We start from the raw sequence: 23,535 nt of genomic DNA, 5'->3' as shown, positions 1-23,535 counted from the left end.
TGGGTTAAGCCTCTGCCTTCGGCTCAGGTCATGATCTCAGGGTCCTGAGATCAAGCCCCACATCAGGCTGTCTGCTAAGCGGGGAGCCTACTTCCCCTTCTCTCTCTCCCTGCATCTCTGCCTACTTGTGATCTCTATCTGTCAAATAAATAAATAAAATATTAAAAAAAAAAAAAAGAAAGAAAGAAAATGTATTTAACTTCTCTCAGGGTCTATTCACTCATCCATCAAATGAGTGACACATACAGCTTTACCTCACGTGGCTGCCATGAAATCACGAATGATCATGGCCCAAGATCGGTGCCTTGATAAATAAGCTCAGGGGCCATGAGGATGGGGAGTGAGGCCAGAGAGAGGATACCTTAGCTGGGGATGAAAGAGGGAAGGTCTGAAAGAAGGAAGCCCAGAGCCAGCGTTGAGCTGGGCCGGGGCCCCCAGAGAGGAGACTCAGTGAGTCAGAGTAGAGAGGAGACACACGTCCACTCCCACACTACTTCGGGCAAAGCACCAGGGATACAGAAATGGAAAAGTTACAGATCCTTTAAGAGCTCAATTTTCAGACCAGGAGCAGCCTTAAACACAAGGGGATAATTAGAAAACAATGAGATGAGGGCAAGGAGAGAGACCCCAAGAATTATGGGGCATAAAAGAGGTCCCTGGGGGAGTGGGCAGGAGGAAAGTCAAGGTAGGAAGAAGTAACCCATGAACCCTTCCTCACAGATGAGGAGGGATATAAGCCCAGTGAGGGCCTATATGGGTCTTCTCTGCCTGAGGAAAAACCCCCAAAGAAAGGGGTGGAACCTGCAGGAAAGCGGGCCCTGCTAGATAAAGGTAGGACAGGTTGTCAAGGGCTTTATCTCACAAGCAGGAGAAGCCACTTAAAGTGTTTTCGAACCCGGCAATCATGGGATCAGATCTGCTCTACAGATGCAAACACTCCAAGTTCCTATGGAAGATGCATCTGAGGAAGGGGAAAACGGACAGCCTCTGCAGCGGTCCAGGGAAGGGAGAAGACAGTCCGACTTACCCTCCATCCCTCACCCGCACTCTGTGTGCCTGAGAAATCAAACTGCCAGGCTGCGCCATGGCGTTTCACTCTGCCTTTGCTCATGCTGACTCTTGGCCTGGCATTCCCTTCTCCATTCCTTATTAACTCCTCACTTTTCAAGCAGCAATCCAGGCATCCCTCCTGCAAGAAGTCTTCCATGATTACACGGGAGGCTAGACTTCTGGTTTGTCTTCCACAACCCTCTGGAATATCATTTGCTCTAGTATCACCAAATTATGTTGCAATAATGTGCTTTACTGACTGGCAACCCGCTAGATGGAGAGCCCCAGAGGGCAAAACAGCATCTTCTTTGACTCCCCAGTGTGTGCACACTTGCCGGACCCAGAGACGCACTTAATAAACATTCACAGAGCTAAATGAATGCCCGGAACCTCCATCATCCGGCCTCATCTCCTCAGACCTCTTTCACCAACACCTCCCACTCCTATGTTTTATTCCCCAAATGGCTTCACACACACACACACACACACACACACACACACACACACACACACACACTCCATACCGTATTTTCCTCAAGGCTTCATTCACTTTGTTCCCTCCCCCTCACCACAATTTCCAACTGCCTAGATTCCATCCATCCTCTTTACCAGGTTGAAACTTTAAGTAAATACTTAAAAGGAAGCCCACGCTTCACAAAGCCCAGAGCAGCCCCAAGCCCTCTACCCAGCCTGCTGCTCCCGCTGCATCCTCTGCCCCATTCTGACTGCCTCTCCCCACCGGAGCTTCATGAACCACTGTGCACAGGGTTAGGGGGGGTGGACGGGGACTGAACACACAGAATGCATCAGGATGCAGGGAAGCCATCTGGGCAGGGGTGGGGGGGCCAAGACTGCCAAAGGGCAGTGAGGTTTTGTCCCTGTTTACTTGTTTTAAAATAATGAAGGGAAAGGAAAATAAAGTTCTAACTGGACTTAATTTACAGCTCTTCCTCCCTCAGGACTTCAAAAGGAATTCGACATGTGGCTGGCCGCACGGTCTGCTCCACATTGGATATGCTCAAGTGAAAAGCCACGTCACCCTGCCCACCCCCCAGCATCTCCAAAAGGCCCTGGGACAAGCCCGTGGGACGGTCTCTTTCAAGCAGAGCACGTCACCGTGCCATGCTATGAAGCCCAGCCGTTACTGCTAGGACAGTGTCGTTTTATCTTTTTATTTGGAAAGGGGGCACACAACAATCTTCTCCACCCAAACACTACAAAGAAAATCTGTCCCAGAGACTTTACCATGCATGATGTAACGTACTCCATAAGTTCTGCTCTTACTAGGCTATAAATGACTCTATCTGAGGTTCTTGGGGTCTCTGGGGCAAAGCGTTACATAAATATTTTCTTTTATGTAAAATAAAATATAGTGACGTTGCGAGTTTTAAGTGGTAAGTGGAGAAAGCACTACTGCTCTGTTAAAGACGTTTTTAAAAGGTCGTTTAGAAAAAAACATATAGTTACGGGATATTTGAGAGATCATGTTCTTACTGGTCTTGATTTGAAAATACCTTTGCCTTTGTAGCTTCGCATAACATTCTCGAGTCAAAGATCATCTCATAAAAATAAATCTAAGCACGTGCTTTTTTAATCCCCCTTTATGTTTCGTACTCTCTGCGTGGGCAAGTAAAGAGCTAATAACTCACTTTACAACCATCTGGAAAATGAGCAAAGGACAGTGAGCACAGCAAATGTAATTCCGGACACCCACCACAAAGCCCTCTGGGAAAACAAGTCTCAAAGACAACCTTAGAAACTGCCAGTACGATGGGGAGAATATTTTCAGGTGGAATTCCTAAAATCACTTCCAGTGGTTTCGTACCAGAAATGTACCAGTGCAGTATGAGAAGGTAGCTGTGTGCATAGGGGCAAGGGGGACCCAGGGAAGGGGGTGGGGGGGGGGACTGAAAACTTAGTCACGTCAGGACAGTGTGCCTAAAATAACTAGTAATGATTCTGACAAAGAATGTATAACGTGCTGCGAGTCATAATTGAAAGAGCTTCTTTAGGCCATCCAACCATCAAAGACTCTTGAGTGTGAGTCCAGTTTGTGTGAAAGTAATTCCCCTCCCACAGACATTGTAAATTAATTGTTTGCCAACTATAAACTACAGTTAATGAAACTGCATTAATGGAATAAAATTATATTTAATGAAAATGCATTTTCTAAAGGTTGCTTGGACTTCCTGTGGCCATAAAAAGGAAAAGGGAAGCAAAAGAGGTGGGGGGAGATGGGGGTGGACAGGCCAGGAGCCTCTGAAAGTTGCCTGATTTCCCATTTCTCTAGCTGGATCTACACGTTTGAGATTATGTAAGGACCTACAGACTTCAAGGTGGACGTCCCTTCAGAGAAAGAAAGTATGGCTTCAGAGGTGAATTTCAGAGAGCTGGTAGAAGTTATAACCACATTTTCCCCCATATGGTCATCCCGAGACTGTTTTATTGGGGCACTCTGAACACTCTGAGACACGGCAATCCATGAGTTTCACCTCTGAGGACAGACAATCACGGCTCCTGGATTTTCGAAATTCAGGACCACTCGTGAGCTGCGAGGCACGGAAAACTGAGACGACCGTTTCTCCCCCGCAAGCTTTCTGGTTTGCCAGGTAACCCTGACGTAGCATCACATCTCTCCACGCCAAAGAGACTGAAAGCTGAGTGATGGGGACCGGCCTCAGCACCTCACTCTTCCACGACAGGTGCAGGCAGAGGGCAGAGGGAACCCAGGGTGAGCTCCTGGTGGCGGCACGTCCTCCACTGTGGTGCTCCTGCCAAACTCTCCAATACCTGCCACCTCCCCACCTTCTGCCTGGCAACCCTCTTCTCAGGTCCTGTTAATATAGTTGGACTGTGCTCCCAGATACTCTTTAGATAAAGGGCATATTCTCAGAACAGTTCAGTTCAGGAGTGTAGGATATGCTCATTGAGGTTCTACAAAATTATGGAAATTATATACTCTGAAATAGGTTTTCCATATAAACTGTGAAACTTCGGTACGGTCCCTCTGCACCCTGGTAGCCGCACATCCAGACCAGTGCCATCCCACCAACGAACGGCTCTCGCCATGTCCACCTGTCCTCTGAGCCACTGCCTCATTAACCGTCTAAAGAGACAATGCTCACCCTGCATCTAGGAAGAGAGAGATGCGAGAACCTTCATGGCTGTGTGTCCACGGGCTTAGGGTGCATGAGCAAAGGAAAACAGATATTCAAAAGCTGCTTCTCGGGGTGCCTGGGTGGCTCAGTGGGTTAAGCCTCTGCCTTCAGCTCAGGTCATGATCCCAGGGTCCTGGGATCGAGCCCCACATTGGGCTCTCTGCTCTGCAGGGAGCCTGCTTCCTCCTCTCTCTCTGCCTGCTGCTCTGCCTACTTGTGATCTCTGTCAAATAAATAAATAAAATCTTAAAAAAAAATAAGCTGCTTCTCCTCCTCCAAAATGCAAACAACATAGAAACGAGCTATTTAATTCTGATAATGAAAGTGGAACTAGACCAGAGAAAGCATTCTCCTTAGCACCATATCTGTTATAAACAGAAAATATATATATATATACTGGTTTTTTGGAACCCAAGAATAGAAATAGCTGTGTCACACTAAACCATACTTCCCAAAGCCACCCTCTCTGTTAGAATCCTCTGTCTAATCTTCTAGTGGTTTTATTATATAAATTCTGGTCTGAAAGGGACAATATATGAGAAAATCAGCCAGGCAAGAAGGAACTAATCAGAATTACGAAAAACGACTTGGTTGCAAATATTCCACTGGGTATATACAACAACCAAAGGTTGTAAATAAAGCCTATCACATCACCAATGTCACAAAAGTGCTGCCGTTAAGTTCTTCCAACAAGAAGCCACAGAAACGATCTCCCCCAGAGGGGGAGGGGTAAGGAACATTGTCACTATTTGCATTCCAACTCCGATTTTCGTGGTGAGTGACATGAGCAAGGAAAGAAAACACAAATAAGTAGTACCTGGTTTTCTATGGCTTTCCTGTTCTTTGGGTCGCTCACGATGGACAGCTGCAACTCTGCCATCTTTTTCATCTTGCTGTCCATATCTATCTTCTGAATGAGGTTTTTGGTCTGGTTCTTGAGTAGCCGAACCGTGTCCTCTTTTCCATGCTTCTTTGCAAAAAGGGATGCACAAGCTGAATGTATGGCAGTGACCCAGTTTTCAAGATCGGTCTGGCTAGAGGCCTAAACACAGGGGGAACAACATTAAAATGGTTGTCTTTAAGCACTGGGAATATACATAAGGGTTCTTCTTTCTCTGATCTTCACTTAACTTCACACACAGTGACTATACACATTTTTTCACATAAGAAAAATATTTTAAAAATAAGGTGAGTCTCAATAAGGCAGAACAAGTAAATTACTATGATTCCTAGCAGGCTGAAGACCCCTTCCGCTCCCTCGATGTCCAGAAAAACCACATACATTCAAGCTGTGGGTTGATCGTCCAGTGATCTCTGGGATCATACAATAGGACCTATTGGGAGAATTTCTTAGAACTAAGGATATTTTGCCTGAGTCACAAAATACTCATCTCATACTTGCCCCTGAGAAGTTCATGCAGATTTTTAGAATTTTTTTCAAAGATTTTATTTATTTGAGGGAGTGAGAGAGAGAGAGAGAGAGAGAGAGAACACAAGCAGGTGGAGGGGCACAGGGAGAGGGAGAAGCAGACTCCCCACTGAGCTGGGAACCCAATTCAGAGCTTGATCCCAGCACCCTGGGATCATGACCGGAGCTGAAGGTAGATGCTTAACCGACTGAGCCACCCAGGCATCCCAGTCCATGCAGATTTAATCTAATTCTCTTACCTTCCCTACAATTCAGATTAACGGCAATTCCTTACATGGCTTTAAAACGTTTAAGTGAGGAGAACGAAAATCAAACCTCAGGCCCTGGATCTTGTAAGTCAAGTTATGGACAGCAAGAAGACTAGAGGCCCAGTGAGTTCACCTGGCACTGGCAACAGGAAATCCTGTCTGTGCAGAGAATTCTAGATTCCCAAAGTCAGCAGAGAGAACACTAGGCAATTCTGCAGGGATCCTGAGAGTGTCCAGGACCAATGTCATTGAGACTCCTGAACCAAGGACCTAGGAGTCTTCCATGAACCTTTTTGGTCAGACAGAACCTGCAGCACTGGGTCTACAGGCAGCACTGGATTTAGCCTGGGAATCACGTCAGAAATATACTTCACTTCCTTCACTTCCACCCCTTCTGAGTTCATCAATAACGGCACCAATGGTTAGAATTTCTTCAGCACTTAACACATACACATAATTGATCCTTAAAGTGATCCCGTAAACTACAGTTATCCTACTGGCTAACAGATCCATAGCTCAGAGAAGTTCAGTATGTTCTCCAAGATGGCGTCCACACCCAACGGCGGCACCAGGATCTCACGCCTAAGGCTGACACCAACACCGCAGGCTTGGCATCCCACCAGGTTTGTCAATGTTGCATTTGCCAGAAAACTACTAAAAATCATAATGGGAGACAACTTGAAACTTAACATCCTGAGTCCACTTCTACAGGAAAATGAGACCTTACAGCATTTGTCCTTAAGGCTTTCCTGAAAAGCTTCTTTTTCACTTCTACTGGGATTCTAGGGAAAAATCTAAAGCTCTTGAGCTATATTCTGTAGGCTTCACTTGAGAGCCTCCACTCAGAGAATTTCAGACCTTGCACCACTAGACCATGAGCTATGCCAGAACAAGGACGATGGTTTTTCTCTCTTCAAATCCTCGAGACCATTCCAGGGGGCACAGCTTGGAACTTGAAGAGCGTTCCAAGAAATGCTTGCTGTGTGAATGACTGGATGAACATGGGCCCCATGCCACCTGACGGTAAGCAGGGGCCAGTTCTCTTAAGCCCCAACCCAAAGCCTAACTAGGCTTTTACTCTATTGCATTGGTAAACTATGCCTCTTCATTCTGTTCCTTCTCGTCCTCCTAGTACACAAGTCATCACCTCGACCCTCCGTCCAGAAAGTTCAGCAGTACCTGGAAAAGGTAGACATCTCCAAAGGAGTTGCTGAGGCAGAACACATTTTCCTTCTTGGGATGTTCTGGGACTGACTGCACTATGCTGTCTTCTGTAAACAGTGCACACCGAGGGGCGCTGCTCTGATCCATGGAATTCTTCCCATAAGTCTCATAGAACAGCAAGGTGCAACCTATGAGACAGAGAAGCAAATTACATCTCTGTCACAGTCTTGAGGATCTGGGAAGGCAGGGAGAAGGTAAGGGACACATGAAGGAAAGAAAGGAAGGAAGGAGGGAGGGAGAGTGGAAGGGAGGTTGGTGGTGGGGGGAATAGAATGAGACAACCAACCATGTAATACAAAAGGAAATTCTGGTATCCAAAGTATGCCTTGTTTTATCAGCGTAACTCAGGTGAAAAGGAGAGGTTTTTGTAAACATATAGTAATAACAATACCAAGCATTTATTGTTTCTTACTCTGTCAGAAACTCTTCTAAGTTCTTCAATGGCTCATTTAGACCCCACAGCAGCCCCAGAAGGCAGGTGTGGTTATTAACCCCATTTTACAAATGAGAAACCCGAGGACTTATACCACTGTGCAGGTCCCACAGCTGGACTGCGGCAGAGCAGGGAACTGAACCCAGGCGCTGGCCCCAGAGCCCTCTTTCTCCACCATAGCCCTGCATTATTTAAGAAATCAATGCAGAGAGAACACCCATGTTCATTAATTGAGGGAGCTTCTATACTTACAACTGGTGGTAACAAGAAAAGGAGTTTACCTGCAGAACTTTGCCATTTATAAGAAAGTACCCGGTTAATTCTCCAAATGCCACATAAAATAATTTAATATTACTGTATTTTTTTATCGCACAATAAGAGGAAATCACACCACAGATTTTACTGTTTAGATGAAGAGGGGAAAATGAAACTAAATATCACTTGATTTTAAACTATGACACAAAAATGCTTGCAAATACCTGTAAATTAAAGAATTATTGTAGGTAGAAGTTATAAAGGATCTACTTTGATAATTAGGAGTGCCTTATAATTATTAGATGCAGTTTTTAAGCAAATTCTAAAATGCTCACAAGTACATTCTCTTATTGAAAAACCTTCATCTGATAAACACTTCTGAGCACTTCTCACGTGCTGAGCCCTGGCATCCAAATACGGCGGATAAGGTCACCATCCCCCTGCTTTGCACAGACTCTCCTGCTGATGTGAAGAAGCACCAGCTGCTCTCAGCCACACAGCCAATGAATGAGGTCCAGTGCATGACTGCCCCTCTGAGTTAGAAGTCCTCACTCATAAAAGTCTAAGTGTTAAAAAAACAAAACAAAACAAAAACCCATTTCATGCTAGCCAGTGTCACTTCCTCCTTCGAAAACCCATCTTAATCTGGACACATAAGCTCAGAACATGGAACCGAGTGCAGCACAGAAGCCAGGAGAACAAGATGCTGGCCGGTAGCTCTGCCCTCAGAAACAGTTATCGTGACACTTTCCCCCTCCATGGTGCTTAACGATCTCAAGAAGCTCTAGCAACCTTTCTTCCTGCAAACAAAAGGCACCCACACTAAGGCTAAGAGATGCTTCCAGAAGAAGGGAAACCAGCAGGCTGGTCTCCGGCCAGGGCTGTTCCTGCAGGGTTGAGCCAGTCTTTTTCCAGCCACTGATGCACATAGAAACAATGTCCCCAAATCTTTCCATTAGGAAAGGCCTGTCTGACTGCTGCTGTGTATGCAACCTGCCATGACCTGGGGACCCAAGGGCCAGGGTCAAGGTGACAGACCCACGCCAGTTCTGCCCAGTTCAAATTCTTTCCGATCGGTGAACATTCACTTCCCAGCTTCCCCACCATTGTACGCCCAGTGGCTGTGGTTTGAGTCATGACATCTAGAGGAAATGAACACAACCTTGGGCAGATGCCAACATGCCGCCAACTCGAACGCCCCATCGACCGCGGCAGGGTGAAACCAAAACAGGACATGTCATGTTAGACCCAGGCCAGGAGGTAAAACAGTATGCACGATTTTCTTTGCTATTGAACTTAAAGAACAGGAAATCAGTGGTAAATCTATTACATCAAAGTTAACCTCATCTGTATCTCCCATGCTGGGGCGATAAGGCTGAGGGAAAGCGGGGCACCCCTGTCTGCGGCATCTCCCGTCCCCGTGGCCCCCACCCAGGGCTGCGGCCAGCAGCCCTGCCCGGTCCCTGCCAGGAGCTGGGGTTGGCCTGGAGGGCTGCCAGCAGGGGTTCGTCTCGCCACTGAGGCAGAAAGAGAAAACAGACCAGAACAGCCGCAGAAGTACGAGAATAGATAAGGCGCCAATAGAAGTATCACCAGTGGAAAAAGGGAGTTCGTCTCATCTTCCCTGAAACCCATCTTTTCTCGACACCCTCTCAAGCCACACTCATCACACCACCCCCTCATGCATGACAGTACCACCACGATCCCCAAATTACGGCAGGAACCCCTCTCCTGACTCACTGGAAGACATATGGAAAGCAGCATTACCTTTGTTAAAAATGTTATGACATCCTCCAAGCCCTAGAAAACATTTATGCCCTTAGCACACTCGACACATGACACAGTTATACAACTAGTGCTTGTAGCTGCTCTCTCCAGAACACCATAAATACGTCAAGAATTTGTAATTCTGCTTAAATGTACACGCTTGTATATATACATATATATACACGTGTGTGTGTGTGTAACTAAGATTAAACCAAACAGTTAAGTTCAAACATTACAACTTGGATTCCAAGCCAAGAAAGTTCAACTCAGCCTAGTGAATTCCCAGAGGAAAGAGGTATAGAAAGCCACATGGAAAAGGTTATGCTGGAAAAAAACATCTTTATCGCATAACTTTCCTTGGCTGCAAAGGGAAGGAAGGAATGTGTGCTTGATAACATTCACACTTACAAAGCACCCTTTCTCCATGGGTCTTAAAGGGTTTTATGGGCAAGCGCCAAGGCATCAGAGTGCAGGCAAGAGCGCAGAGCCTGGGGCAGTCAGATGACTCACGGCCGTCCCTGCCACGGGGGTCAGTAGCAGGAGTCCCCGCGGTAGCCCCCAGGATGCAAAACCCTGGAGGTGGGCTCTTCTAGCTCTAAGAGAAACCTGCCTAAATCTCCTCCCCCAGGAAGCCCCCTACGATCTGGCTCTGCACGAATGTCTTCAGAAGCAGGGAGATCAGGAAGAACGCCTCCTTCCACTTGCTCATGGCTCTGGTCACTGCTGTACTTCTAATTCAGAATCAGCTTGCCATCCTAACCCCTGGGGAACCAGAATAAATTCAGCGCCCCTTCCACAAGACTGCTGCTCACTGCCCACCCCACTCCTGGTCTTCTCCAAGTTAAGTATTCCTAAATGTACACCATATAGCATGGCTCTAACCCCCCTGCTGTCACCCTGCTGTCAACCCCTGCTGGGGTTAGGTCATGGACATACAAACACACACCATCACCAGCCTCCACCACCACTGGAGTGGGAGTTGGCAGGGGGTGGGAGGGGAGCGGTTCAGAGCCATTAAAATAGGCAGGGAATGACTTCCCAAAGCATTCATTTAAACAATTTTACATTAAAAAAATAAATACAATAAATAAATACAATTTTTAAAAAAGCAAAACAGATACACATCTCATACGGAGTCAAGTGCATCTCTTTCAAACAATATGCCGGAAGGAGGAAGCTTCAGACTGTGATTCATAATCAATCCCAAATGCTCACTCTCCTGAGAAGACATTTTCCCTCCCCTCTCCAATCAGGGATACTTCAGGTCGAACCTATTCAAGAATCCCCATCTTGCTTACTAACAGGGCTCCTGCACTATCGTGCCCCCAAGGATAAGAATGGCCGGCTCCACCCAGGGCAGAGGGAGGAGAAGCCGCTGTGGCTCTAGAACCCGGGACAGGTGGAAGAAGGTAGCCGGAAAATCACATTCACTCTTTTAAATCATATTTACTTTTATCTTGACTCCATCACATTGGAAACTCATTCAAGGAATGACCTACAGGGGCACCTGGGTGGCTCAGTGGGTTAAGCCTCTGCCTTTGGCTCAGGCCACGATCCCAGGGTCCTGGGATCAAGCCCTGCATTGGGCTCCCTGCTCAGCGGGGAGCCTGCTTCCCCCTCTCTCTCTGCCTGCCCCTGTGCCTACCTGTGATCTCTCTCTCTGTCAAATAAATAAAATCTTTTAAAAAATAAAGAAAAGAAAAAAGAAACGGCCTACAGCTCAACCCCCACCCCCCAAATCTCCTTGTAATGCTCAGCAGCCACAGCTCCCTATCCTGTACTTGGATGGTTATTTGATTATTAAACCTGAGAACATAACATATCGCTTCAAACTGCATCTTGGTAGGTTCAACCCCTTATTCCAAGTCTCCAAATCTCGTCCATCATTTGGCCTAAGAACCTGTCTCCACAGGATGCCCAAATGAGAGGTGAGCTCTTAGGTCTTCCTCAGCCACAAGGTATCACAAGCTGGAAAAAAGGACTGGGACTTGGGTATTATAAACCATCCAGTTTGCTAGGGAAAAGCATCACTTAAAGGCAAAATTCCTTCCAAAGTGGATCCTTCCCAGACAGGCTTCTGGGTTATTATGACCCAGCTCCCCAAGGCAGGGGTGGGGGCATCTCATAATTTCTACAAGGTAGGGCAGAGGTGGGGTGTAGCAAGAAAGGAGCCCCGTGGGACGGCTCAGGCCTTCCACACATCGTGTCTGCAGACAGGATTCCCATTTCTGCTTTTCCCCAGGACGGGGAAGGCTGTCGCCCGATAATGAGGTCTGTCTTTGAACACCACACTCAGTGCCTCTGACAGAGTCACAGGATGACTGTGCACACGTGACTGTGAGGCTGCCCTTCCTGCTCGCATCTGTGTAAACCGACTTCACATCCGTGTAAATCACACCGTACTGACTCGGAGCCTCGCTCCTCCTCAAGACATTAAGATCACTTCTAATCTACGCAACCGCAGTGAGCAAGGCAATTATCACTCTTAAATGGCAACATTTCCAAGAAACTTTCACAATCTTAACAAACAAATCCTTACTCCTATTTCCTTTACATTTAAAAAAAAAAGGCATTTGTTTGGGATGAGGACAATTAGACTTCCTTAGTTTATAAAGGTCAGAGGACATCCAGATGTTCTGTCGTATAAGCTGAGGGTCCTTGTGAAGAACAGGATACTCACGATCTGCATTTGGTTACTTATTTGGAAAATTTTACCCCCAGATGCAGGAAAACTATTAAAGAATGGTACGGGAATACCTATAAAATAATAAGCTGTAACTATGAAATTCAATCACCATGTATTAGAATGAATAATATATATGAATATTATGTAAGCCATATTCTCCAGGTGTGAGAAAGTATCTGTAGCAAAACATGCTGGGAGACATTATATCAAATCCCTTCACATTGACACAAATTAACAGTGGACTGACTGGTGCTTCCTGGGAGAAGGCACAGCTGGAAGAAATGATTTCAGTGGCCCCCTTGGGTCAACAACGCACTTACCTTTCAGTGTTACCCAGTACTGTTTCCACTTCCTCCGGGCCACCAACTCCAGCTTCCTTTCCTTCTGCAAAGTGACGAGGGGTTTGAAGAACAGCCATCCAGCTTTTCGGACCACCCCTTGCTCCTTCTCAAAGAGCAGATCAAGTTGCTCCAAAGAGCTGAGGGACCCGCTGCTGGAGTCGGCGGTTTCTGTGGACGTTTCTACATTCTCTGTGTTGGTCCTGCTCATTTCCAGCTCCCGCATGAAATTCTCATAAATGTTCTGCTGGAGGGAATCACTGCCAATTGCATGAGCGGATTCGCTTCTCTGGGACAGGATCTGAGCGGAGCCCCCAGACCACGGTGAAGCAGACATCTGGAAGGGCCCCTGCACGTCTGCATTCAGTCCATCTGAGCGGCTGTCAAAGTAGTCACTGCCTTCCTTGGACCTCGGCTCCTGTGAGCAATGCAGACGACCACCCATCAGAGGTCATGCATATCCAAAGCATCCCTTCCCCAACACTGGAAACACGTAGTCCTGCTGTTTGCTAATGCTGCTGCCACAAAGCAAGACTCTTAACAAAAATTCATCTTCAAACATTAAGTCACCAAACCAGAAAGAACTGTAGAAATAACGTTGCCCAACCCAATCCAGAGCCAGTGGAGTCAATGCTTAAAGATAGGAATTCACTAAAGACTCCTGACTATCCCACCTCTAACCTATACTGAGCATCAAGAAATTAACTAGTGTATTTGTAACACATCAGTGAAGATTTCTAGGCTAACATTTCTTTGCTGACCGAATTGGTGTCTTCCTGGGAGGAATTCGCGTTCCTCATCCAGGTCTTCCTCCTGGATCCTTTTAAAGGTAGAAAATCTCCAGTTCCAGGGTCAAGGGGTTTAGGGAATAAGTACTCAGGTGTTGTCAGGTATTGTTATGCAAACTTCTCTTCCTCTGCCCAAAATAGTCAGTCCCCAGCTTCTCCCTACCCTTACCCATCTTAAGACTTGAGGATGTCTACCATCTTATTTTCCTTCTTCAGATATTAAAAACCATGCACGTGGGATTCTTCATCTACAGAAAGTATTTCCTAGTAATGCTGCTTTTCATAAACAGTATTTTTTTTTTACTTAATTTGGGAATTTCTTCCATGAAAGAAATATTCACTCACATCCTTTCATTTGAACATCTATTTTATTCTAGTCACTGGGGATACCAAAGACATGATTCTTAACTTCAACATGTACTGCAACATAAAATCAGACACTGGCAGCTCTAAATAAAACTAATATTTATAAAATAATGGCTGCCCCCCAAGAGACTACAATACACTGACAGTCAGTGGCTATGCAGAGCTGAAAACACAGAATGTTTTCTCACTTAGAGAAATCCAGTTATTTAAGAAGAATAACTTTCAGACAGGCCATTCACTGGTAAACATCAGTAAGTACATTCTTCAGCAGAAGGTAAGCCTAATTTAAGACTTAAAAGACTCTAACATTCCAGATTTAGAGTTCAGATTAAGGTAAGTCTGCAGAGCAGTGCTCAGTGTAAACATCTACTCAGCTGCTAGAAGACTGTCCATTATATTGCCTTACCCATTAAAATAAAAATAAAATTAAATAAATAATAAATATATAATAATTTAAAATAAAAATGAGTCAAGGCCACTGACCAAAGGCCTTATTCTGAATACTCCACTGTATGGAGGGGTTATCCTTTCTGCCACTCTATCCGGAAATCCAGTAGCAAGTACATTTTGTAGGAAAATCCTCAGCTGAAGAGTGCTTCCGAATACCCAGGGGCTATAAACAACGGAGCCCCAATCGCAGCTATTTCTAACAAAAATATTATTTTCCACTTATGTTTACACCATGTCCCATAGTCATATTTATTTATACACAGATGCTTATGCAAGAATAGAGCAAGTAAGCCAGCTGCAGTGAGTCACTTAGAGAAGACACTTTCAAAATAGTTTAAGATTTTTTTTTAAATTGTCACTTCGTTGCTCTTCAAAAACTCCTAAGAGGTGAAGGAATACTTCTCACTTAGCTAGCGTTAACATCATGTCAGCTACGAATGTGACTCTGACTCACAGCCCCCAAACACCAGGATGCCTCAGATACCCAGCTCTAACGGGGTGTTTCAAAACAAGCCAAACTCTGCCAGAGGAATGACACTCAGGTGCCAAACTTAAATGTGACCCTATAAACATTGTTGACAGCATTTCTCATAAGAGAGTCTTCAGTTGGTAGTTGTAGCCCGCACTTTTAAATGTTCCACCACAGCAAAGCGTGACAAATTTTCCTAAGAAACGGGAAAATATAGCATTTCAGCATTTACAACTGATTCTTAGACATGAACTTTCCCAGTTTCTAACACATTTCTAGAGCTTTCTATCGAGAATCCTAATAGCCAGTGACTGATTTTCAGGCTAACAGGAATGTATGAGTGGACGTCCGTCCCTATGTCGGCTCAGCTGCATTTCCCCATCGCCGTGCTATGTGTATGAAACCAAGGAGTCGTGTTATACATGTACACAAGGCAGTCTGACTTCCATTTCTCTGCATGCAACTAGATCATCCTAAGCAATGGAAAATGTAACTTCATGACCAGGGCACTACCGAAAAGAGGAGAGGGGCTCAAAAGAGTTCAGTCTCTCTCGGGAGGTAAAAGAAAACTCCTGATCATCATTCCTCACTTTCTAGGAAAATTTATTCAAATTCACACCTGGCCATTCTTCACATGTCTTTTTCCTTCATCCCACAGTAGAGACCACTAGCTCTCTGTGACTACGCAGCCCTCAAAGGGCAGTGAGGTCTAAAATTAAGAGAGCCTAAAGGCCAGGGTCTCTGCCTCCTGATGTCCGCTGTCACTGCTGCCCACCGAACACGCCTGACCTTCCTCCCAGGGCCCAGGGCAGGGTCATTCCTTCTCCTTCCCCTCCCTCTGAGTTGGACATGACCATGTGACTAGCTTGGGCCAATAAAAGCATGCAGAAGTGACACATGGAAACTTCAAAAGCCAACACACAATTTTCTTTCCTCTTCTGCTGTCATGGCTTGCAGTTTTCCAGATGGAACTGCTCTGTGGACCCAGGGTCCCAGAGAGGAACAGTGCAGACCAGAATGACAGCATGGGAAAGAAACTTTGCTTGTACTAACCTCGGAGTTCTGAGAGCTTTCTGTTCTCTCAGCATAACCCAGCCCACCCTGACTGACAGAACTATAAGTTCACCGAGGACAGGAACAAGGACTCACAGTACAGCTCCATTAATATTAGGGTTTGTTGGCATCAAACACATACTCCTCTCCAGCACATTCTCTCTGATTACTGTGGTACTCTTTTTCAGTTGTGTATGCTTTTTCACTAACTCACCCTACTGGTTAAAAACCCTAAGAAAGGGTTCCTCTTTTATATTACTTCTTTAAAAAGTCAAAACAAGTAAGTCTCTCCATCATGGTAAGGGTTTCTGGACCTTAGCCCTGCTGGCAGACAGAAGTTTATGTGACGTGAGAATATGCATTCATTTGGTGCCATCTGCCACACTGTCAGGAATTTTGCTCCCATGCACTGACTACATTTTTAAGGCTCTAAACCTGATCTCTGCCATAAATCATGAAAGGAAAACAAAAGAGGGAAAAAAAACATGACCAACAAAAGTGGCACGCTTTCATCTTGTTGTTAACAAGACAAAAAATTCGTCTTGCTTACCTTTACGGATTATTGATTGTGGGAACATAAGCAAAACTAAAAAGCTGGCTTCACAGGATACTTCTTAAAAATCCAAAGCGGTTCACTTTAACATTCAATAAGCCCAAAGCAACTACCAGTGGCTATCAACAGTACCTTGGCCATGTGTCTCATCGGAAAGAGCTCTTATATGAGGCGTAGTAGAAATGGCTTTGGCCCTGGCTTCTCCACCAACTTGCCATGTCTCTTTCAGGGAAGACCCTCAAACTCCTTAAGCCTTATTTTCTTCATTTTAAAGTGAGGTGGAAGTCCTTTCCGACTTCCAAATTCGGACTTTTTGATTATCTAACCAGTCTGTTCTTAACTCCACAGGCTAACAAACCATTCAGAACGAAATCTCTGGATGACCCAGACTTGAAGGAGGTCACTTCCCAGGGGGGCAGTGAGGGCCTGAATGAGACAGAACGTGGTCAGTACACAGTGGCAAGTGGTCTCCCTTTAGCTGAACTAAACCTGAATTAGACTCAGTACAGTGGTGTGTGAGCCAGGCCACACACGCGGACAGATGAGAACCATGCTCTATGCAAACCAGAGATGGGAAGTAACGGGCTCGAGGCCAGGATCAAGGGGTCCCAGTAAATGACAGCTAAACCTCAGTCAGCCACAGAACACCTGAATCAAAAAGACACAAAAGTCGCCTATGTGGGATTGCAGCCCCAGAGAAAGCAGGACCTATTTCCCTCACCAGGCTCAACTTCTGTCAGCTGTTCAGGACATGGGACCTGAGAGAAAAGGTCTAATCTCTACTAGGCAGTGGTTGAGTGTAAAGAAGTGAGGAGTAAAGCGTTAGCAAATTACTACATTTGGGGATATGAAGAGTTCCACGGCGGGACGGTGGTCATCTGTTCTTTATCCGTAGGTAAAGGGGGAGCCAGGGGACAACAAAGCACGACACAGGAGGGGTGCTGGTGGTGTGCCTCATGCATGAGAAGGAAATAACTAATAGTAAGTTTTACAGATCTGACACGATCTATTATTCAGGGAAGGCGTATTCTTGGTCACCCATAAGGCTCTGTAAAATTTTATAATTCCGTATCTATCTAGGATGGATAAAACGCAGTTTTACTAGAGGCAAATTAACTAAATTCTCTTCAACAATGCGACTTATATTGTGTAAGCAAAGGAAAAAAAAGAAAAAGGAAAAGCTTTCTTCCTTCTACAAATAACTAAAAGTAGAAACACACAAAACAGAAAAGCCAAGAGCAAAAGAATTAAAAACCTAGCGGCGCCTGGGTGGCTCAGTCAGTTGGGTATCAGCTTTCGGGTCAGGTGAGGACCCCAGGGGTCCTGGGATCAAGCCCAGGGTCTAGCTTCCCGCTCAGCAGAGGAGTCTGCATCTCCCTTCCCCTCCCTCCCTGCTAGTTCTTTCTCTCTCTCACTATGTATCTTAAATAAATAAAATCTTTAAAAGGAAAGAACAAGAAGAAGAACTAAAAACCTAGCACTTACCACTAGTTACCTAAAAAGGCAACCTATTACTTTCCTTCCTGGTGATTAAGCCACTTTGTTTCCCCATTACAACTTTATACATCATAATAAGTATTATCATCATCACAATTCTTTTTTTTTTATTTAATTTTTTTATTTTTTCAGCATAACAGTATTCATTATTTTTGCACCACACCCAGTGCTCCATGCAATCCGTGCCCTCTACAATACCCACCACCTGGTGCCCCCAACCTTCATCATCACAATTCTTTTATCAGGCATTATATTTTTGATATTACGTGTTCTTGGGTACAAGATGTTTTCAAAAACTGTTTGCTAACCCCTTAGAAGGCAGTGAGATTATACAGATAATTTTTTTTATGTATCCCCCAAAATGTTAATTTCCCCAAAGTAATATCAAGTTCAGGAAAGAGACTCATTCCCAAATAACAATGATCTAGCTCTCCTTTTTGTTTAGGCTTCAAGAATGAGCTCTACAAAATTCTCAGATGACCAGTTCACTGGGGAATTCTCTGGAATGCTGTACTTTCTAAGGACAGTTTGGCGACGCCTTGGGACGAGGCCTGTGTCCTGTGGCGTTCGCAGCAGAGAGCAGAAGGTGAGCTTGCACTGAACCAGAGAGCCTGAGGTTGTGGGTTAAGAGAAAAAGTGCATATCTGAAGGGAAAGAGAAAAACCACCCCACCCACCCCGGCAAACAAGAGGCGCCCAGTCCTAAACTCTTCACTTTCCTGAGCTCCGTTGGCCTCAGCCCAGCGCCCTGGGGCAGCTCCCGCAACACTCCTGCTGCTGGAGAAGGGAAGGGAAGCTTCCCCCTCCACCCTAAGGTGTACTCACCTGCAGCTTCCTTTTCTTTCTGGAGAGGCTTCCCGTCCAGTCGCTGATGCGGCGCATGCGGGCTTTGAGCGTGTCCTTCTTGGAGGCGTCCTCGGTCAAGGCCTTGGACTTGCGGCAGGGGAGGGTGAAGGACGAGTACGGGCCGGGGTCCCTGCGCTCCACCCGGGAGGGCACGTCCATGTCCGAGGCGAAGGACACGCGGTGGCTGAGGCTGGCGTGCGTGCCCACGAACTCATGGGACAGCCGCAGGCCCGAGGGCGCCGGGCTGGGGTCGGGGTAGAGCTCCCGGAGCGAGGACAGGGAGGAGCTTTGGTTGAACGGCTTGGGGGCCCCGGGCGGCGGGAAGTCGGCGGCGCAGAGGCCGGGGGCGGGCGTGCCGGGCACCGGGAAGGAGCCCTCGGCCTCACTGGCCTCGCTGGCCTCGCCCACGGGGCCCCAGGGCGAGTCGTACCAGGACGACTCGGAGCTCAGGGAGCTGCCCTTGCTGGAGCGCGGCCGCGAGTCCGGGGGCGAGTCCGGCCCGGGGCCCAAGGTGGGCGAGTAGCGCAGCAGCCGCACCGGGCCGCCCGCGTCCCCCCGGGGTCCCCTGCCCTGCTGGCCGCCGTTGTGGAACTCCACCCGCAGACAGCCGTCCAGCTTCCCCAGCGTCTTGATGAGCACCCGGGGGCTCTTGCGGTCCTCGCCGGGCGGCGTGGCTGCCACGCTCTCGTTCCTCCCGTAGCAGTTGAGAAGGTGCCCACTGCAGTCCCTCGAGACCGCGAGGTCAGCCGCCCGCTCGTGCCCGACGTAGTGGAAGCCGTTCTCTGCAGAGAAGGCCGCACTGCTGCTCTGGAACTCGTTTCCCGAGGCGCTCGTCCTGGGCTTGGGGTAGGCGCTGCTTTTGGGGACTTTGCATGTGGGTCCGCCCAGTCTGGATGCGTAAGGCTGATTGCTCTTAAAGTGAGAAAGGCAGCTTCGGGCCAGGGACCGGGACTTGTAACCCGCTCCACTGCTTCCGTGACCCCATCCATGCAGTGACTTGTCATCCTTCCCATGAATGCTGCGTATTTTCAGGGAGCAAGGCTTTTGCTCAGCACCAGTGTTAGAAGTGCTATGATTTTTAGATCCTTGCAGGGTGTACTGACTTTCAGAGTTCCCCATTGTAACCTAAATTAAGAACAGTAGCATCAGTAAGAAACATGACCTAAGTTACATTCCACTGTGACAGAATTTTCTAAAAAAAAAAAGTTCCACACATTACAAAAGAACAACTTCTTTTTTTTTGGTGTCCTACACAAGTCAGAGAAGTAGGGACAAAAGTTACCTACTGAATTGATTCTCCTTGTGCCATGCAGGTCATCAACCAAGTAGACAATATTGCACACCCATGTGCTAGTTACTTTAAACACATAATTTTTTTGTATGATATTAATTCAGACATCAAATAGGCATAAAAGTCAACTTAAAGCAGAGGCCTCCTTTAGGTGTAGCACTGAGAGGTTCTGAATAAATGACTCTTGAACAGAAACACGAAGGAAAGCATCTTAGTTCAGGCATCCAAAACACCAGCTCCTCAGTGACCAGAGACAATGACTTCTACCATTGTCACGCCAACTTCTAGAAGAGCAAATATCACACCCCAAAAGAAGAGACTACTGCTTCTTTTTAATAACATGAGTCTAGGGATCACACTCTGTTGGAGCTTTGATAGATCACACAGAATAGGAACACCACAAAAGGAGTCCCCCAAAACTAGGCTGAGATGAAAACAGGGGTGGGGTAAAGAATATTGGAAGCTGATTTATCAGAATATGGATGTCTGAAAAAAATTTAGATTCTTTTCATTCCCTGTAAAACCCCAATGTGTTCGATTCGTCTGTTACTTAAGCCAAACAACGCAAGTTGAAATTTGAGCCAAACCTTCCCCTTGGGTTTCTCACCCTAACTGGTATATCACTATTTGAGGCAAGTTAGAAATCACGTTTCCAGTTCCATTTCAAAATATATTTAGTAGGTTTTTACTTTTAATTCTTTTACACCTAAGAATGTACACTCACAAAACAAAAGTCAAATGGATTGACTTTTCTTTGGTGGGAGTTCGCAAACACAATTAAAAACAAAATTAACCAGACTGAACAATGAAACTTACTTATTACCTTGATCACAGTCTTGCCAGTTGACGTGAACCACAACTCATGTGCGCTGGCTTTACCTGAAGTCTAGTCTGTGTTCTGAGGGAGATTAAGAGGCAGAAGGCTTTACCAGGTCCTAGAAAAAGGCAGCATGGTTAAGTATGGTAAGTGAATCCATGAAATGATCCTGAAAAACAGAAATACAGGAAAACTGTCAAGCGCTTTACACTGAGCTCCCAGAAGGTAAAAGCAAAGGTTTCTTGTAAATTACATGAAGAAACCACCAGTGTCCACAATCACTGTTAGAATAATAAATGAAATGTCTGTGAACTGCTTGATTCATCAGAGGTGTTGGAAGATATAAATGAAGCTAGAACTGCCCAGCCAATCTTGTAAAGGCCATTAACTCAGCACACAGTCTGTAGTCCAATGCGTGCCTTTGTTTCAGGGGAGGGCAGGTGAAGGCACTGGCATGAGTCACAGCTCGTCTGTCACCACCATTAGGAAAACAACTTGCAGACTCTGCACACCGACGGGATGGCAGGAGCATCACCCTGATAGGACAACAGTGCATTGTTCTCTATTTGACTCAGTAGTAACAACCAAACCCCAAATGCAGAATCACAGTGAAGTAACTTCCCTTTTAAAGGTTGACCCCATATAGGAGATTAAAAGTTTATCTCCAGCGTATGTCTTGGGTCTTTCCACACAAGAAGCAGGAGCAGGAAGCCCACCTTGGAGGGTAAGATGACAGCCTGGGGGAGCTGCCATCTGGCGGGGATCACTCCTGGCACACAAAGCCTGAACGTTCTCGAAAGACAGAGCAGAGCCGTGTGGGTTCAAGTCGAACTTTCTCCCTATTCAAAAAAAAAAAAAAAAGAAGAAGAAGAAGAAACTTATTTATAACTGTGTTAAAATACACATAGAATAAACTGACCATCTTACCCATTTTAAACTGTACCGTTAGTTGTGTTAAGTGCATTCGTATTCTCATGCAGCCAGTCTCCAGAACTCTCACCTCACAAAACTGAAACTCCCCACCCTGCTCCCCGGAGCCCCGGCTCCCACCGTTCTCGAGGTATCTCACGGAACGAGAATCACACAGCAGCATTTGTCTTTTCAGGACGAGCCTATCTCCCTTAGCAGAATGGCTTCCAGGTTCCTCCATGTTATAGCTTATGTCAGAACACCCTTCCCGTACGAAGCTGAGGCATGTTCCGCTGCATGTGCACACCCCATCTCGCTCATCTACTTCTCCATCAGTGGACACTCGGACTGCTTTCCGCTGTTGGCCCTTGGGAATGATGCTGCTACAAACGTGGGTAGACAGACTCCTCTCCAAGACCCTGCTTTCAGTCCTTTGGGGTACATACCCAGGACAGGAACTGCTGACTCCTATGGTAATCCTCTTTAACGTTTTAAGGAACCCCCATCCTGTTTCCAGAGCAGCGGCACCACTGCGACACCCCCACTGACCGCGTCGGTGGAGTCCAGTTCCTCCACACTCTCACCAGCCCTGCGGTTGTCTGGGTGTTTGACAGGGGCCGCCGACAGGTATGAAAGGTATCTTAGTGCAGCTCTAGTGTGCACGGTCTCTAATGACTAGCGATGCTGCCCATCCTTTTATGTGCCCGCTGGCCCTTCGTATAGCTTCACTATGTGGAGGGCTCCACAGTGACTTTTTTTTAAGATTTGATTAATGTATTTGACAGACAGAGATCACAAGTAGGCAGAGGCAGGCAGAGAGAGAGGAGGAAGCAGGCTCCTCACTGAGCAGAGAGCCCGATGCGGGGCTCCATCCCAGGATCCTGGGATCATGACCTGAGCTGAAGGCAGAGGCTTTAACCCACTGAGCCACCCAGGCACCCCTCCACAATGACTTTTAAAGTTAATGAGGTACCAGCCCTAAGTTCCTCCAATAAGGCCAAAGACACAAGTCTGCCTGAGACTACTGTATAGTCTCACGTGTCCACTTTAAATTGGGGAGTTAGGGGGAATATCAAAAAGATCTTTCACTTTGGCAGTAGCAGGAGGATCTACGAGCATCTCACTCATGTGGCCAGAAACAGCACCTGCTACACCACTAACCACTTCTCTTTCAGCGGGCGCCCTCACACATCTAAAAGAGGCAACAGCCACTGGTTGAGATGCCACTAAAACACGGCCCCCGTGACCACTTTGACACCAGAGCTGGATCACAAGAACTCCACCTTTTTTTCTTATAAGGGGAGAGGGGAGGGGGAGAAGGAGAAAGACAATCCTAAGCAGGCTCCACGCCTAGGGCAGAGCTCGACACAGGGCTCCATCACAGCCCTGAGATCACGACCAGAGCCAAAACCAAGAGTCGGACACTTAACCGGCTGAGCCACCCTGGCACCCCAAGAACCCTACCCTTTTAAAAGCTCAAAATCTGAGTTGTCAGTATTTTCTCCGCTACATCTTAACTCACGGAACTCGAAGCGGCAGAGTCACCCCTGGCTGCCACCACGGAGACCTCTCCCACGAACTGATAGCGGGGAGCCTCTGAACTTGTTTACTTTGCTCAAGACCAAGGCCCGGTGATGACCCCAAAGGTGAAAGGCTCCAGGGTCACTCACCCACAGCTGCCTGCTTTGTCACGCCCTTCTGCTCCAAAGGTCACGTGCCTAAAGACCAGCACACACAGCCCTGGCGTCAAGCCCTCCAACGTCAGTGGCGCAAAACTGCCGCTGAGAGGCCCCCTTTGTCAGCTGCTCAAGGACACACAAAGGCCAGGAGTCAAAGCCACAGAAGAGCTCCAGGGCAGAACCTCAGTCCCCAACAGCAGGTTATAACCTCAACGCTTCATATTACTTTT

The 23,535-nt window shown here is 46.7% G+C and overlaps 2 protein-coding genes across 5 annotated transcripts in view; both read right to left on the bottom strand.

Annotated features, from left to right (window-relative positions):
- Nucleotides 1–20,860, bottom strand: part of TIAM2 (TIAM Rac1 associated GEF 2) — a 112,002-nt gene extending 91,142 nt beyond the window's left edge. For 3 of the 4 annotated variants that reach the window (XM_047733390.1, XM_047733392.1, XM_047733393.1), the window contains exons 1-5: nt 20,724–20,860; nt 18,589–19,734; nt 12,571–13,006; nt 7,065–7,237; nt 5,026–5,250 (exon numbers count right to left, since the gene is read on the bottom strand). In XM_047733390.1, the coding sequence (XP_047589346.1) occupies nt 5,026–5,250; nt 7,065–7,237; nt 12,571–13,006; nt 18,589–19,728 (1,974 nt within the window). In that variant the 5' untranslated portion in view covers nt 19,729–19,734; nt 20,724–20,860. Of the gene's footprint in view, nt 1–5,025; nt 5,251–7,064; nt 7,238–12,570; nt 13,007–18,588; nt 19,735–20,716 lie in introns of all 4 variants that reach the window. The other variant, XM_047733391.1, reaches the window with a different exon arrangement.
- Nucleotides 20,750–23,535, bottom strand: part of LOC125101694 (WAS/WASL-interacting protein family member 1-like) — a 146,495-nt gene continuing 143,709 nt past the window's right edge. Inside the window, exons 6-7 of the mRNA XM_047732029.1 lie at nt 21,434–21,556; nt 20,750–20,886 (exon numbers count right to left, since the gene is read on the bottom strand). Of these exons, the coding sequence (XP_047587985.1) occupies nt 20,855–20,886; nt 21,434–21,556 (155 nt within the window). The 3' untranslated portion in view covers nt 20,750–20,854. The remainder of the gene's footprint in view (nt 20,887–21,433; nt 21,557–23,535) is intronic.

The sequence above is a fragment of the Lutra lutra genome, chromosome 6, assembly GCF_902655055.1.
Source record: "Lutra lutra chromosome 6, mLutLut1.2, whole genome shotgun sequence".
NCBI classification, from domain to species: Eukaryota; Metazoa; Chordata; class Mammalia; order Carnivora; family Mustelidae; genus Lutra; species Lutra lutra.
Note: the sequence above shows the minus strand (reverse complement) of the source record. Positions and strands in the feature narration are given on the sequence as shown.